The 17,280-nt window shown below is 35.2% G+C and overlaps 1 protein-coding gene across 2 annotated transcripts in view; it reads left to right on the forward strand.

Annotated features, from left to right (window-relative positions):
• LOC148950202 (uncharacterized) overlaps nt 1-16,931 on the forward strand; it is a 36,676-nt gene extending 19,745 nt beyond the window's left edge. Inside the window, exons 1-3 of one of the 2 annotated variants that reach the window (XM_089091507.1) lie at nt 526-673; nt 7,682-7,888; nt 15,240-16,931. In XM_089091507.1, the coding sequence (XP_088947633.1) occupies nt 583-673; nt 7,682-7,888; nt 15,240-16,687 (1,746 nt within the window). In that variant the 5' untranslated portion in view covers nt 526-582 and the 3' untranslated portion in view covers nt 16,688-16,931. Of the gene's footprint in view, nt 1-525; nt 674-7,681; nt 7,889-15,239 lie in introns of those variants that run through there. The other variant, XM_089091508.1, reaches the window with a different exon arrangement.
• Nucleotides 16,932-17,280: the final 349 nt, after the last annotated feature.

Below are 17,280 nucleotides of genomic sequence, written 5' to 3' on the forward strand. Positions count from 1 at the left end.
CAGAGGGGTATTGGGGCCTGGGCCCCCTGAAATTTCAAATTTTCTTGAGTTTTCAGGACAACTGTTATTCGAATTGTCAAGTAATTTTTTCTTATTATGATTGTCCCTCCCTTTGTTATTAATGACCCCCCACCCTCCTGCCAAGAGTATCCTGCACACAGTCTGGATGAGTCAGTAGACTCTATATAGAAATAAGTATCTCGGATAAAAATACTCTAAATTTACCATTAAATCAAATATTCATGAATGCAATAGATGCCCTGTTAAAATTCTCTAGGCCGAAAATCAGAATCGCTGAGATACGTCTTTTACGCTTAGGAGGGCAAGTTCTTGTTATACAAGTTACTATTCCCTAAATTTCAGTGCTGCAAAAAGTCGGCGAACTTCCGACATGGGCGTTTAAAACAGAGAAATATACCCGATTGGGTAGCATTAGTTGTAACTCCCACCTACCCGTCCAGCGTTGAGCAGCATTGTACATCTTCTAGATATTATTTCTTATAAGGCTTTAGTCGCTTACTTTTGTATGTTGAATAAGTATATGAGAAAACAAAACAAAACTCAATGTACTTGTGATAAATAATGATCTTGTATGACAATAAAACTGGAAGTAAAGCATTGCTGTTCCATCAGTCGGTTCAGCACAAGAGTTTCAAAGATATGGAGAAAAGAGGTAAAAAGAAATCTGTTTTTGCTAGCATTCTTTGGGGAACAGATCGGGGGCAGGGCCGTCACGTATGGGGGGACGCCCCCCCTCAATTTTTTCGTCACTCGGTAAAACAAATAAGTCGGTAAAATTGTGGCACGAAGCGCCACGATTTTTCCAACACCGCTAAAATTCTCGGTACAATCCCATTACATGGGCCTCTCGGCTTAATCACTATAGACTCGGCAATGATAAAACCCGTTTTGACGTCTTAACTGTTATAGAGCAAGCAATTATAGCGAGGTTAATTGCGTACACTATATTAAACTTTAGTTTTTTGGAGTTCAAGGGAGGAAAAAGGTACTTAGGTTGGGTAACGTATTTAATATATGTAATGCTTTACCCCCCCCTTAATGTGCAAATATATTGCCCAAATTTGTTTCTAAACTATTATATATTCATCCTATTTTGTTTTATTTCCTTAGCATTAACCAAACCTGACTTTTTAGAGAGGCCCATATAATGGGTTTGTCCTCGTTTTTCTTCGCGATTTTATGTTTTATCAAATTCTTTGTTCAGTTCAATAAAGACCACGAGAATTCTGACACGTCATCTACAGAAATTTTAAAGCTGGTTGGTAAACGAAGGAGTTTTACCGACTCCTGCCATAATTTTACGGGTGCCACAATTTCCATTTGGTTAAATAAACCTCATTATAATAGTGACATGATATGTACCGAAATCTAAATCTCGGTTGGTAAATGCTGCGGTTTTACCGACTTGTGCAGTGATTTTGCATATTGTATATGAAATGGACATTATGCTAATTATTGACAAAAAACAGTCGGTAAAATCTCTAGCTCTCTCCCAAACATTTTGGCTAGTAACAGCACTGATCGGGGGAGGGGGGGATCTCCACCTAAAGCTGTAAAAGTATCTTTTTGGGCATTTTCATAAAAAAAGTGAAAAAAGCTAAATATTTAATCATTGGCCACTTCTGATGAAAACATGCCTAACAAACAAAAGTAGTACCAAAAGATTCCTTATTCTATACTACTGTATTTTCAAATGTCAAGGTTGCTTTTATGAAAATGCACCCCCACCCTTGATGGTCCCAGATCTAGCCCGAGGAATATAAAAAAAACTAACATAACACATTAAAACAATGAAATTCTTACTTTATAATATGCGGCATTTTATTAATCTGATTATCATGTTTCCTTCCATTGTTAGCCATTTTTTTAAATAATTTCAAATGATAATTACATTCATACAGGGGTGGACCTAGATCAAAATATTGGGGGGGGGGGAGGCACAATGTGACAAGGGCGCCTATGCACTAGAAAAATCTTGCCCCCCTCCCCCGCCGGCCCCCTTGATCCGCCAGTGCATTCATAGTTCTATTGTTTTTGCTCAGGCAAAACTAAATTTCATCAAACAGAAACTACATAATAAACTGTTTAAGCAAAGAACTTATGACGTAGGCTAATCTAAATTCAGTTAACGGAGATACATATATTATTAAGACTATATATGAGACCATTAATGGGGAGGGTGCATTATCAGAAAAGTAACCCTAATACTTGGGAATAGCATAAAATACGAGATCTAACGGTACTATTTTTATTCGTTTGACATTTTTTCTTCTGATATGACCAATCACTAAATATTTACCAAAAAATTGCACCCCTACACCCCTAAATTGCACCCCTATTTTTTTATATCTAAATTTGTTTAAAATTCAAAAGAAGAAAAATCCTTTTTATCTCATTGTTGTTTTTTATTTAATTCAAAGTTTACATTTACCACGACTACTGTACAGTCCAAATAAAAACAAAACTTATATAGAAGCTATAGTTCCGAGTTAAATACATCATATTATCGGCTCTGTAATATCGATTGGTTAAAGTTTGTTAGTTCTAAAAATATGTTGGATGGTTCTTTTATTTTATTTTTTTGGCAAATAGCACTTGGTGTCATTTCTCATTCAAGACAGTAGCCTAACTTCAGGCGACCATAGTACGAAACTTTAAATTAACAGACAGTGCGTCTTGATTTTGGTCAGCCGTGCTGTTATCGAGTTCAATCCTATTCAGGATTAAATAAAAAAAACAAGTTTTTTTAACTGAAAGTAAGGAACGACGTTAAAACTTAAAACGAACAGAAATTATTCCGTATATGAAAGGGGCTGTCCCCTCCTCAGCGCCTCGCTCTTTACGCTAAAGTTTTTTATTGTTTTAAAAAATAAAGCTGTGAGACAGATTCAAACTTTAGCGTAAAGAGCGAGGCGTTGGGGAGGGGACAGCCCCTTTCATATACGGAATAATTTCTGTTCGTTTTAAGTTTTAACGTCGTTCCTTACTTTCAGTTAAAAAAACTTGTTTTTTTTTATTTAATTTTTGAACGTTTTTGAATTAATGCAGGTTTTGATCTTGGCTCATCGTACATGAATAATTAAAACAAAATTTGCATATTATATTTGGTTAAATGGCTTTCTCGAAACTTGTTTAATTTTATTTACGAACGTTTTTATTAGTAATAAATATACGTAACTTAGAATTAACTTACGTAACGAACTTCTATATTCATAAATTTTTAACACGTATATTATGGGGTTCGCCCCCTAGTCAATACCCTGCTCTTTAAACTATAGTTCGAATTTTTTTTCCAGTTCTTTAAAAATGACCTCTTAATCACACTCCGTTGATCAGTTGAAAAACTTATTTTTTTTTTATTTAATTCCTGATCTTTTTCTTTAATAATGCTGGGAAATCCGGCGCCCCCTTCATAGCAATGTCCCTTCCCCGATGAAAACTTCCTTCATGGAAAGATCCTTCCATATAGCCCTTGACCCTCTCCTTCCCCCACCTACCAGAAAAAATCTCCTCTGAAAAAGTCTGTATACTTCCCAATAACCAATCCTATATGTTAACATTGAGTAAAGTTCATAACTTTCAGCCCTCCCCCTGGGGACTTTGGGGGATCAAGTCATCCTAACAGACATTTTTATCATATTTTCGACCATGCTGAACAACATGGCTATCTCACAAGTTGGATCGGGTGACGTTGCGAAAAAAAGGAGCGTGGGAGGGGGCCTAGTTGCCCTCCATTTTTTTTGGTCCCTTAAAAAGGGCACTATAATTTTTAATTTCCGTTCCAATTAGCCCTCCCACTATATTATTGTACCACTGGGTCTATACAATCACCCCTGGGAAAAAAAAAAACACAAAAAAAAAAAAACAAACAAACAAATAAAAACGCATCCGTGATCTTTATTCTGGCAAAAAATGGAAAATTACACATTTTTGTAGATAGGAGCTTTAAACCTCTACAGTAGGGTTCTCTGATACGCTGAATATGATGGTGTGATTTTCATTAAGGTTCTATAACTTTTAGGGGTCTTTCCCCCTTTTTTCGAAAATCAGCCAAATTTTCTCAGGCACGTAACTTTTGATGGGTAAGATTAAACTTAATGAAACTTATATATTTGAAATCAGAATTAAAATCTGATTCTTTTGATGTATCTATTGGTATCAAAATCCCGTTTTTTAGAGTTTAGAGTCCTAGATTTTGAGAACAATTTTCCCCTTCCCCCTAAGAGGTTGGATTAAAAGTAACCTTTTTTTAGAAACTACTATATTACAGTAGACAAATTTAATTTCCTAAGGGATTTAAATTCAAAATTACGAATTTATAGTTGACTATCAAAATCTGCCTGGGATGGAGGGGAAGCTCAGGAATACCCCTCCCTGCTGACCATTCTAATATTTAAGCATAAAATATGTTTCTGCTTTCAAAAGGATTATTCTATCTCTTAGTGGTAAGTTCAGGGACGTTTCAATTAATTAACTAGCTAAAAGATAAACATACTACTCAATGCGCCTTTCAACATTTTTCCAAATATATTCATCGGTGCCACCAAAAGTTCCAATTTGAGCCCTTGAAGTGAAACCTTGCTTCTAATTTTTTTGTTCTCTCTCTCTTTTTTTTTAACAGAGAGATCATGGTAACGAATTATAAGTAAGGAGCGATACGGTTCAATAGTAACATAAACTCAAAAATGTGAAATTTGGATATCAATAGACACATCAAAAGAACCGGCTTATTAGGCTGATTCCAATATATAAGATTACTTAAGTTTAGTGTTACCCATCAAAAGCTACGAGCCCGAGAAAACTTTCCCGATTTTCGAAACAGAAGGGGGAAAACATCCTAAAAGTCAAGGAACCTTAATCAAAACCACACCATCAGATTCAGTGTATCAGAAAAGATATAGGAGATATAGCTTAAAGGAGATCCACATAGACTAGAGCCACATCAGGGCCTTTTAAGGGAGGAGGGGCTGGAACGCAATTGTATGCGGGAGAGATACCCGATCATAAAACAGTTGTTAGAGTCGGGTTTTATGAAACGGGTGATCTAAAATGAATGGTAAAATTATAATTTGGAATTTGCCAAAGACAGAAAAAGAGGCAGTTGAATTTTTTCAGATTAAGGGGTTATTGCCGAAGACAAAAGAGTGTAAAAATGGACACACCATGACTTTTTACTTGAATGAGAAGAAATGTAATCCATTTCATTAGACATGGATTACATGAATATATATATATATATATATATATATATATATATATATATATATATATATATATATATATATATATATATATATATATATATATATATATATATATATATATATATATATATATATATATATATATATATATATATATATATATATATATATATATATATATATATATATATATATATATATGAATTTTATGAATATATAGCCCAAATTTATTTCTAAACTATCCTTTATTCATCCTATTTTATTTTATTTCATTAGCATTAACCAAACTAGCAGTATATAAAAGAGTGGGTATAATGCACAACTACCGGTATTTTTTTTATCTGGTTTCTGTCTTGCAGCAAAAACTTATCAAAACAAAATTGAGTGTACCTTATAAGGTATACTTTGTTTCTGTAACTTATTCTTATAATACACTAATACGCGACTGATGACACATCATTTGTCTATTTTATGCTATTTGGTTTAACGATAGACCGTAAAATTGAATTTCAGAGTGACCACAAACTCTGTAGAAACACGATGCTTCACCTTGGTTAATAGCTTCTCGCCAGGTATGCCTTTGAAATTCATTGAAATACCTCGGACATCCGACAGTGAATCATTTACGGTTGTGATAAATAGGACTTACAGCCAAAATGTCAGACATACATGTTGTTATTACAATCTAATTAGTAAATCATACATTTACATACAGAAAGCATGATTGACAAGTCTATATTTTGTTTTTAGCCGTTTTACTATTAGTTTTTTAGCTGTCTTGATTATAGTTGAGGGCATATTATCTACGGGTAGGCAAATAGGCAAAAGGAGAGGGGACGGCACCAGGCCCACCCACATCAAGATGTCATTATTGTTTTTGTTTTTTTTTGTATTTTATACGATTCGATTGTTTTGTAAATTTTGCCCCCCCTCCCCCCAGCCTCAAGCAATTGCCTGAATGTCTTGATTTATCAGTTATAATTTCACAATATCTCACTGTGAAATATATTTCCGAAAATATGCTTAATTCAACCCTAGGGTCCACACAGTTAGATCACTTTACATGACCTGTTGGTAAGATCATAGCATTTGATCAGCTAGGAATCCAGAAAAAACAACTCCCCCTCTCAGAACCCAGTTTGGACGGCCCAGACCCCAGTTTGCCCCCCCCCAGCTGAACTTTAGTTTATTGAAAAATCTTGCCAAAACTAAGATCCACAGAAACGAGATTCTTTAATATATCTTTGCCTTTAGGGCACTATATGGCTCATTTTTATTTTACCTGTCATTTTCAGTTGATTTGGGTAAATTGGCTCCAACTTCCCCTCCCCCTGGGTTTTGACGAAATTACGCCTCTGGACTAGACGATAAACAGGAATGAACAGTGCACAGCCCCTAGGTTCAACTTCCAGCTACTGCGGAGTGTTCATAGTATTTTTTTTTAAACTCACATGGCTTTAATTGTCAATATCAAACAAATTCCCACCCTCTCGTAAAATCTTCTGCATAGGATTCAGTCTGAAAAATTCTCCTTGGCATACTTTCATTGAAAAAGATTTTTAATTTCTATACATTTTTCTGATCTTTCCGAAAATCCTCTTCCCGTGGAAATGTTTCCCGAGAAATCCAAACCTGCTGAAAATTTCCCCATATAATTCCGTTTTATTTTATTCCCGATAATTCGGAAATAAAATTAAGTTGGTAAAAAAAAAATTAAAACAAATTTACTATCGTCCGTCAATGAAAAGAAATTTAGATTTAATGCTGATGCCACACCTAAACCCCATAAGATATCCAAATTCTTACATCTTCAATACTGTCTCAAACAGAGGTCACAAGTTTCCTATTTAGGGCATTTTGACGAATTTAGGGCCCATAAAAAATTCCCACCTACTTGCTTGTTTGTGGTAAGGTAGAATAGTAAAGATCAAATCATATTTTTACGTTTTTAAGCGCAAAAGGGCGAAAAGCAAGGCGTCTCTTGGTTAATGTGTTCAAATGGGTAAGAGCCGGAGCGTAACGTTCAACCGGGATAGCACTAACATCAAATGGGAAACTAACTTTGTTTGTAGGCTAATATAGCAATGGTAATATCGTGTGTGCTGTATTCAATGGTGAAACTTAGAGGTGCCCAATACTCCCCCCCTCCTATTTTTAAAGTAGATGCAGTTTACCTTCATGTAATTTCCACTTCCAATTATGTGCATTTATCGCGTTACAAAAAAAAAAGAAAAAACAGCTAAAGTTACAGTGTTGCAATCCAAAACTGAAGCACCCCCTTCCGAAAATAAAAATGTTGTAGCTTCTCTATATGGCCTTCGTTTCCCCAATATCCTGGGTTTGCCTTTGGCCGCGTCAAAAGACATTTAAGGGACTGATAAAACCTACCATCATGGATGTAATTACATCTGTACCATCAACTTGCATACACTTTTTAAAGATAAGGTTTTTTTCAGGTGAAAGCGAAATTAAAGGAGATTCGCTTCGTTGCGGATCTTGCCAGAAAGATTTCCCTTTAGCTGAAATTGTTGGATTTATTCAGCACAAAGCGTCCACTTGCAATAAAGAAAATGACTCATCAGAAGAGAAGACTGCACTGCAACCGATAAACTTATCTGGCACTGATGAAAGAAGAGATCATGAAAATGACACAAATATAAATGGTACATTACATTTTATTCCTAAATCGTGTACTTTTAGCTAATTTATCCCGACGGAGACCTAAAAGCTCTTTCTTTATTGTCAAAGTTTGTTGTACCCTTAACTCTTTTTATCAGTGGTCCCTCTTGGTATCCTAGATAATCAGAAAAAAGATAATTTTATTCAAATATATTTAATTATTTTATATCTTATATTCTTAGCTAAATTTTACATATTTATCTAAGTTATGGAATTAATAATTCTTCGATAGTGAAGATATTCATGTATTCATGTAGATATTCAGATATTCATAATTATTCATGTTCAGTGAGCCAAAATCAAAACATGTATTAATTCAAAAACGTTCAAAAATTAAATAAAAAAAAATTAGATGAAAGTAAGGAGCGGCGTTAAAACTTAAAACGAATCAAAATTAGTCCGTATATGAAAGGAGCTCTCCTCTCCGCAAAGCCTTGCTCTTTACGCTAAAGTTTGAATCTGTCTCACAACTTTATTTTTTAAAACAATAAAAAACTTTAGCGTAAAGAGCGAGGCTTTGAGGAGGGGACAGCCCCTTTCATATACGGAGTAATTTCTGTTCGTTTTAAGTTTTAATGTCGCTCCTTGCTTTCAGTTAAAAAAACTTGTTTTTTTTATTTAATTTCTGATCGTTTTTTAGTTAATGCAGCTTTTATTTTGGTTTTACCGTCACTGAATAAGTAAAACAAAATTTGCATATTAATTTTACTTTTCTTGTGCTAAATGGCTTTCCAATAAACCAAAACCAATACTATACATAAATACCAATACAGAAATTATTCCGTATATGAAAGGGGCTGTCCCCTCCTCAACACCTCGCTCTTTACGCTAATTTTTTTTATTGTTTAAAAAATAGAGTTGTGAGAAAGTCAAACTTTAACGTAAAGAGCGAGGTGTTGAGGAGGGGACAGCCCCTTTCATATACAAAATAATTTCTATTCGTTTTAAGTTTTAACGTCGTTCCTTACTTTCAGTTAAAAAAACTTGTTTTTTTTAATTTAATTTCTGATCGTTTTTGAATTAATACAGGTTTTGATTTTGCTCACCGTACATGAATAATTACAACAAAATTTTCATATTAATTTTACTTTTATTAGGTCGAATAGCTTTCTTGGAACCTGTTTAATTGTATTTACGAACATTTTTAGTAGCAATAAATATACGTAACTTACGAATTAACTTACGTAACGAACTTCTATATTCATATATTCTTAATACGTATATTAGGGAATTCGCCCCCTAGTCAATACCTTGCTCTTTAAGCTAAATTTCGAATGTTGTTCTTTAAAAATGACCCTTAATCACAAAGGTCGTTAATTAGAATAAATAGCTCTTATGAAAGTACTAAAACATCTTTGGGTTAAAGACGGCGGTATTGACTAGGGGGTGAACCCAATCATATACGTAATATTTTCTGTTCGTTTTAAGTTGTGATGTTGCTCCTTACTTTCAGTTGAAAAACTTATTTTTTTTTAAATTTGATTTCTGGTCTTTTTTTTAAAGAATGCTGGGAAATCTGGCGCCCCCTTCATAGCAATGTCCCTTCCCCCATAAAAGTTCCTTCATGGAAAGATCCTCCCAAATAACCCCCAACACACCCCCCTCCCCTACTACCAGAAAAAATCCCCCCTGAAAACGTCTTTATACTTCCCAATAACCAATACCAAGTGTTAACATTGGGTAAAGTTCATAACTTTCAGCCCTCCCCCCGAGGACTTCGGGGAATTAAGTCATCCTTAAATACATAGTTATCATATTTTCGACCATGCTGAACAAAATGGCTATCTCAAAATTTTGATCGTATGACTTTGGGAAAAAAATGTGCGTTGGAGGGGGCCTAGTTGCCCTCCATTTTTTTGGTCACTTAAAAAGGGCACTAGAACTTTTAATTTCCGTTCCAATGAGCCCACCCACGATATTCTAGGAACACTGGGTCGATACGATCACCCCTGGAAAAAACAAAAAAAAAAAAAAAAAATAAATATGCATCCGTGACCTTTCTTCTGGCAAAAAATGCAAAATTACACATTTTTATAGATAGGAGCTTGAAACCCTGCAGTATGGTTCTCTGATGCGCTGAATATGATGGTAGGATTTGCATTAAGGCTCTATAATTTTTAGGGGGTGTTTCACCCTTTTCTCGAATATCAGCCAAATTTTCTGAGGTACTTAACGTTTGATGGGTAAGATTAAACTTGAAGAAACTTATATATTGGAAATCAGTATTAAAATCTTATTCTTTTGATGTATCTATTGGTATCAAAATCCCGTTTTCTAGAGTTTCGGTTACCATTGAGCCGGGTCGCTCCTTACTTACAGTTCGTTACCACGAACTGTTTGATATCAAATTCCCAACAAACCTAGGAGCTCCTGCTCAATTTCAAAATTTTGTTTTACCCTTAACTCTATGAATTTTTAGCTCTGATCCTCCATGGTATCATACACAGAAAAAAGAATTTGGTGTAATGTAAAAAAAAAAAAAAAAAAATCACGCCGTTTGGACAACTACCGTCACCATATTTTTTCTTCAAACTTGAAGTTATACAGTAATAATAAATTTTAAGGAAATCTGACTTTGCCAAAATTTACTGTCCCAATTGTTACTTCAGTGGCACAAAATATTTTCTTCTTTTTTTGCAGTAAAAACTAGACAAAAATTCTTCACTATATACGTCTCCAGCTATAATAAATTGAAGATAATGAGTTTTCCCTTGAGAGCGAGTAATGCTTGCATATTGAACATAATTTTTTTTTACGGGAAATTTCTTTTTATCTTCAGAGCCCATATTAATGTTTGTTGTGAGGATTTGTATCAATGTAGATGTCCTGGGATAGGCTACTTCAGAGGAAAGTTAGGTGTATTGTGTATCATAGGAAAACGTGACATTTTGCATATCAATTTAGCCCATTGCTAAAGGGCGTACTTACTCTGGTTTTTCTATACGTCTGGTTTATTACAGTATTTTGAATACAGTTGTTTCTTGATTGGTTTTATTTGTTCTTCTCAGGCATTGATCCAAGAAGCAAAAATATTCACAAAATTTAACTCATTACCATGTGACCAGTAAACTTTAAACGCGTGGTCACCATGATGCTACAGTAGCCAACCATGAAGTAAAACAGTATTGTTATCTAAAGCTGGTTCCACACCGTAGACTATGATAAGCTCAATGCTTAATTTTTCATTTGTGGTTGAACACTGCGGTTTCCCCCTGCCACTGAAAATAGCCACTCAATGTCCAGCAAAAGAAAAATTGTCTCATCATAGCTCTTTCATACATGAGAGATTTTCTTTATTAGCGGACATTCTTTGGGCTTCTTACTACATTCTCTGAAGCATCATGCAATTTGATCCAAATAGTTGCGCAACCTGATATAGAATCATGTACCAAGAGCTAAATAAAGACAATCAATTGTGAATAAAATATGTTTAGTGTGTGCAATACCGGACAAATTTAAACATTTGCTACATCTCTTAAACCTAGTGTCCATATTTTAACTTACTGGAATGCAAACAAAGACGAATCCTCATTTCATATCACTTACTACAAGCAGCCGAAATTCTGGAGTTATCTATTCTATTTTTATTCCACTTATTCTTCAGAAAATATGTCCATACATTCTTAGAACACACTGGCTATACATGACAAATGCAACTCAGAGAGGAAAGAAAATAACAAAATGAAAAATAAAATAAAAAAAATGTGAAAAAACAAGGATTTTGTCAGCCAGTGACGAATCATGAAGAAGAAGAAATATGCAAATATTTCGACAAGGACCTCCGCCGGGTCGTCCACAGTGCTAAACAAAAAAGAAAGGAAAGAAAAAGAAACCAATGAAAATCGAACCTTTCGAAGTTTACTTGCCAACGACAGAACAGAAACTAAATAAGAACCAGGTTGCAATCAATGAAAAAGAAAACTACCAAGATGATTGGGCAATAATCCTTTGTTTTGCTATTGCTTTGGCTGGTCGACAAATTCGTTCATCATTTGATGTGCAAATAGGTTCTTTCAAATATGTCGTTAATTTTATTGCTTCAACTACTTTGTTGCTTGAGACACGTTATCTAATAAATAAAACCAAAACTTGTTCAAGCACATGTCCCCATCGAAACGTGTTGTGTAGGCTCTACTTCTCACGAAAACTTCTGCTGGTATAAACAAAGATTGCATTCATCCAACGGAGTACCAAAGCCCAGATAAAACACTGTTTGGTTTCTATATGCATGCATTAAAAATATATTACTGTTATTTTCAACTACTATTAAAGAAAACCCTCAGTTATAATAGATTGGGCGCGCAAATGGGCATCCATAGGAACAGTAGAATTTTTCTAACAATGCAAAAGCCTGTAAAATTTGTTCTAGAGTGTGAGGGTTGCGAAAAAAGGGTTTTGCCAGAAAATTGTTGATTATTCCAGAATATTACAAAAATATTGCCATTTTATGTATTTTTGACTCTCCAGTAGAGGAAGGCAAGCAAATACCCGGCCTGACCCAACCTTCTCTTATGGATACAGTGCGGCCAGCCAAATAAGCTTGACAATAAATATAACTCTAGGATTTTATTTCAGTGGAGCAAACAGCGAAGAAGCAGGCGAATTATATGAAAATTATAGGAAACATTCAAACAGTTATGGCAGTTTGGGGGGAATTGCTCTAACATAACTGTACAAAACAAGATTGTTTCCTTACATCCTTTTACCCATTAGCTAGTTCGGTACTTGTTAATTAAACGAAACACACTCAATAATTACAGAAAACCGGTTTTATAGCCACAATGACAACTGACGGGTGATACAATACATTGGACTTTTGAAAGTGAGCATGCTGGTATGGATCGATAACAATAATCGAGTTGTTACTGCAGCTAGTGACCATAATTTGGGTTATATATTTACACATTAGGGGAGGGGTGGGGTGGGGGTAAAGTATTTGGACAGCGTGAAGTTAGAAAAGAATCCTTACTTTATAATATATGAAGAATAATTTTAGTTAACACAAGCTACATGCAGACCCACTATACTTAAACTTAACCTAACCTAATACTTAAACCTAACTTAACCTAACCTAAGCGTAATTCTTGATAGTGTTTCGTTTAATTAACAAGTACCGCTAGTTCTCCAGATAAATACATACCGACCATAATAAATAGTTATAGGTAGCCAACTGAACAAAATTACTAGTAATATTTTCAGATAAAGAACCAATATTGCTCCAGGCTACATTTATCACCGAAAAAAGCTACTTCAAGATGGCCATTGCTTTCCTTAAATATCGATTCAGTATGAAATCTATACCACACATTATAAATATATTTTATTAAGTTCTTTCAAATTTATTTATATAAACCCCCATTGAAATCAGAATAAACATCCTTAAATAAATTTCAGGTTATGGCAACGTGCCACAGTAACGCAATGATGTTTCCCCCATTAATTCATTCAATGACTTTATGTAACTATTATTTATGTCTGATAATAACACGTTATAAAAATAAATAAGTGAGTCGCACCTTGAGTATATTTTCAATATATAATTGAAAATATATGAACCGACGGTGTCAATTGTGGGAACGGTATTTGATGACTGATTTTAGTAAATGGTAGATTGCTTGGTGGCAAAGTCAATTGATATTTGTTAAATTCATATATTTAAAAGGATAGAAATTCTTTCGTCAATTTGTTTAAAGTTTTTTTTTTGCCCGTAGGTGTCACCTTTTGGGAGACTAGGGTGCAACCGCTAACAGACATGTTTTTTAATAAGGTTAAAATCTTACTCCCCCCATGGGCACCCATAAGCTGAATTCCAGGGGGGGGCAAACCTCTTCTAATTGGCACTTTTAATGCTATATAATCGAAATGTCAGAATAGATATATAAAAATAAGGCAGCATCATTCAGCCAGGGCGCGGGCGCCCGCTCCCCCCCCCTACCCTTATGGGCGCCCATGCCTCCCTCTAAATAGAGCTCCAAAGAGATAAAGAACTAAAACAACTCTTCGAAGCACCGATAAAGGTGCATTTTCATAAACTGCATTGGGATTTAATCAAGTTCGAAACTTAGGTCCTTTATCCTACCTGGAAAATATTCAGGTAGGATAGAAAAATATCCATTCATACCCGAGAATGTTTTCATTCAATAATTGGTAGTACAATTTAAAGTTGCTTAAACTCATAAAGCGCTTAGTCATTGAGGATAGCTACCACCAAGGAAAAAACATGACAAAATAGAATGCCAAACACGCAACCCGATCAAAGCCCTATTATAGCCAACTAGCTGGTCTAGTCTCATCTGTCATATGTTATATGACAAGGTCTCTGTGAACAGAGGGGTGTCACACGGGGAAGAAAACAACCTCAATCATGACCCTTGGCCGTCTGGGAAGATTCCTTTACCCCACCGAGGGATGTTTACGGCCATCTGTAGACGGGATGACCCTTGACTTTGAAAGATGCAACAGCTGTGTCAGTAGGCCAGGGATCAATCAATTCCTAGCTTAGTGATGAAAAGGACCCAGGTGAAAAGATATGTGACATCACAAGCTAGTTTAAGATATGAAGATCGTCTTAAAGAGGATAACAGTAAATCGAGAGCAGGAAATAGTCATATCCATTCTAGTCAAAATACATGTCAGGAAGTGGGCAAAGATAATGAACCAAATATGTGTGCATTTCTTCATTTAGTGTTTATTTCATAGATGGTTTACTATAAGGCCGTATCCAGGGGGAGGGGTGGGTTGCGGGGTTTGAACCCCTCCTTCCGAAATTTTCTCCGACTCGTAAAAATGTAAGAAAAATGCATATAAAATAACTTTGATGCGTTTCTTAATTTTTTTCGAAATACCCTCCCACCTCTCCCCGACAAATATACCCTCCCTCCTAAACCAAAATTCTGGATATGCTCTTGGTTCACTATAAATTAATAAGCCTTCCTTGCGTTCTGTTGTTCTAAAAGTTAAAAGTATTGGCTCATTTGAAAACTGTTTATATTTAGACTTTACTCACAACAGAATAAAATTTTTATGCACGTTTTTCTACAACTTTTCATCCTTATATATTTACATACGCTATGCAAATAAGTTACAGATATTCTTGTAAAACATTGGTTGCTATAGGTCTTCGTGCTTCCCTGAAAAAATGTCTTATACACACTAACACACATAACAGTCGGTTCTGAATTATGTAAAAAGAATCAAACCAATACATATGCCCAACGAAGCAGTATGGTATCTATCACCAAATCAATACGTCTGGTTGTAAAGTTTTCTGTTAAGTGAAGCTGTATATTGTAGGACAAATAAAGTTCAGCTTTGTAATAAAGTGTCCTTTTCTAGGCTTGCCATTCTACACCTGTTCGACTTGTAAAAAGCACCTACCCTCTGCACACAGACTTGTCCAGCACATTCAAACTGATCATGGCATTTGTCTGTATATAGAAGACACAGAAGATAAAACTTCTGGACATGTAATAAAGAAAGAAGATGGCCAAGGCAGCATATCTGGAGCCTTTACACCTCAAGTTTCAGTTGGTTCAGATGCAAATCAAACTTCTGTAAGGAGTATTCCACAAGTAGCTTCCCAACTGTCCTTCCCTTCGGTTATATGGGGCCATTCAGCTCCTCTATCGATTGGTCACTCTAATCCTTTCAATTTCCTGCAATTTCCTTTTGACAGAAACTTTTCAACTACTTTAAATCCCCAAAATATTCGTGCACTTTCAGAAAACCCTCCTCCCTTTGACTTAAATCTAGCTATGACGAAAACTACCCCTATAAATGAAGCTGTAATTGAAAGTGTAAGAACACCACTAAGCAGTTCATCATCTAACAATGAGAGGTTTGAAACTAAAAAAGAAGCAAATGATTTGGTAAAAGAAGAGGAATGTCGGATTGACGTGGATTCAAATTCAGATGATGAACATAACCTAGAAGATCGAAATGAAACAGCTGAAGATCTAAGTGTAAAAAACCCTTCTTCTCCATCGACTCCTGATAGCAGACCTGAACCAGCTTCAAACTCGATTACCGAGCTAATGGATCGCTTCGGAATCCCTGGCTTCAAACATTATACTGAATTTTTAAAACAGGTAAATCAGCAAGAAAGAAAAGACTTCTCCAAAGAGCAAGAGCATAAGCACTTTTCCTCTTTCCCAGTGTTCCCTCATTTAAACCTTAACGCTGAACTCCTAAGGGGTTTAGAAGCAAATTCATATCCAGCTATGAAAAAACCAAAAACCGAAGAACTAGATTATTTTAGCCAAACTGCTTGGCTACAACGATCACAACCAAAGGATTTTTGCAATACTATGTCAAGGTTTCCCTTGGGAATGGACTTTATTGAACGCAACAAGACAGATTATAAAAATATTAGCTTAGGACTTTTGAATAGTAACTCTTCTGCAACATTGCATAATGCTGTGAAACGTGAATCTCGTAGGAATGATACGTGCGAATACTGTGGTAAGATTTTCAAAAACTGTTCCAATTTAACTGTTCATCGAAGATCGCACACGGGTGAGAAACCGTATAAATGTGTGATGTGCTCTTACGCTTGTGCACAAAGTAGTAAGTTGACCCGACATATGAAAACCCACGGAAGAAGCGGTAAAGACGTTTTAAAGTGTAGATTTTGTGACATGCCATTTTCAGGGCCTTCAACATCGGAAAAACACATGAGAAAATGTGTTGTCCAGCAAAAACGGGCCGCTTTAGGCGAGCTTTCTCTATCCCAAAGCTATGACGAATCAGACGATGATTCGACCTCAAAAGACGCTTTAAATTGACCAAAGATATTGTGAATAGCGTTCCAGTGACATTAATTGAAAGCTTTAACTATATTTGATAATTTGCGTTCATAATTTGATTTGTAAATTTTTACCGTTGTTTTCTGCGTGATGATTGCTTCCTTTTTTATTCTACCTCATTCTAGCGCTCGGAATCTTTGCTACGACTGTTTCAAGCATATATGCAGTTCTATGCTGTGATAAATTGTTTTATTCATCTTTAAAATAAAGAAAATTTTAAGTACTTTTACTTGTCAATTGGAGTAGCTTGAGAAGCTGGTCTTTGGAACAATAAAGACATCCCTTTCTTCTTTTAGAATATAAACTAAGGAAAAGTTGTTGCGCAAAATTGTCAATAGATGTTTGCTCTTCAAAGGAAAGAATTGTGAGCTCATTTAAAAACCAATATTTTATAGCACCTCCCCCCAAAAATAGTTTCATGAATTTTTGCTGGGGGAAGGGGGAGGCAATTCTGTAGACGTTTTTATTTGTGAAATGGTTCAGATAGTTTTTGGCCTAGAATAGTATAAAAAAATCATACCTTTGTGATGATTTTTCGAGACGCTGCTGTACATGTTGTATATTTCTAGTTT

Source organism: Artemia sp. Qi Xiang Cuo, chromosome 7 (assembly GCF_049724085.1).
Source record: "Artemia sp. Qi Xiang Cuo chromosome 7, ASM4972408v1, whole genome shotgun sequence".
NCBI classification, from domain to species: Eukaryota; Metazoa; Arthropoda; class Branchiopoda; order Anostraca; family Artemiidae; genus Artemia; species Artemia sp. Qi Xiang Cuo.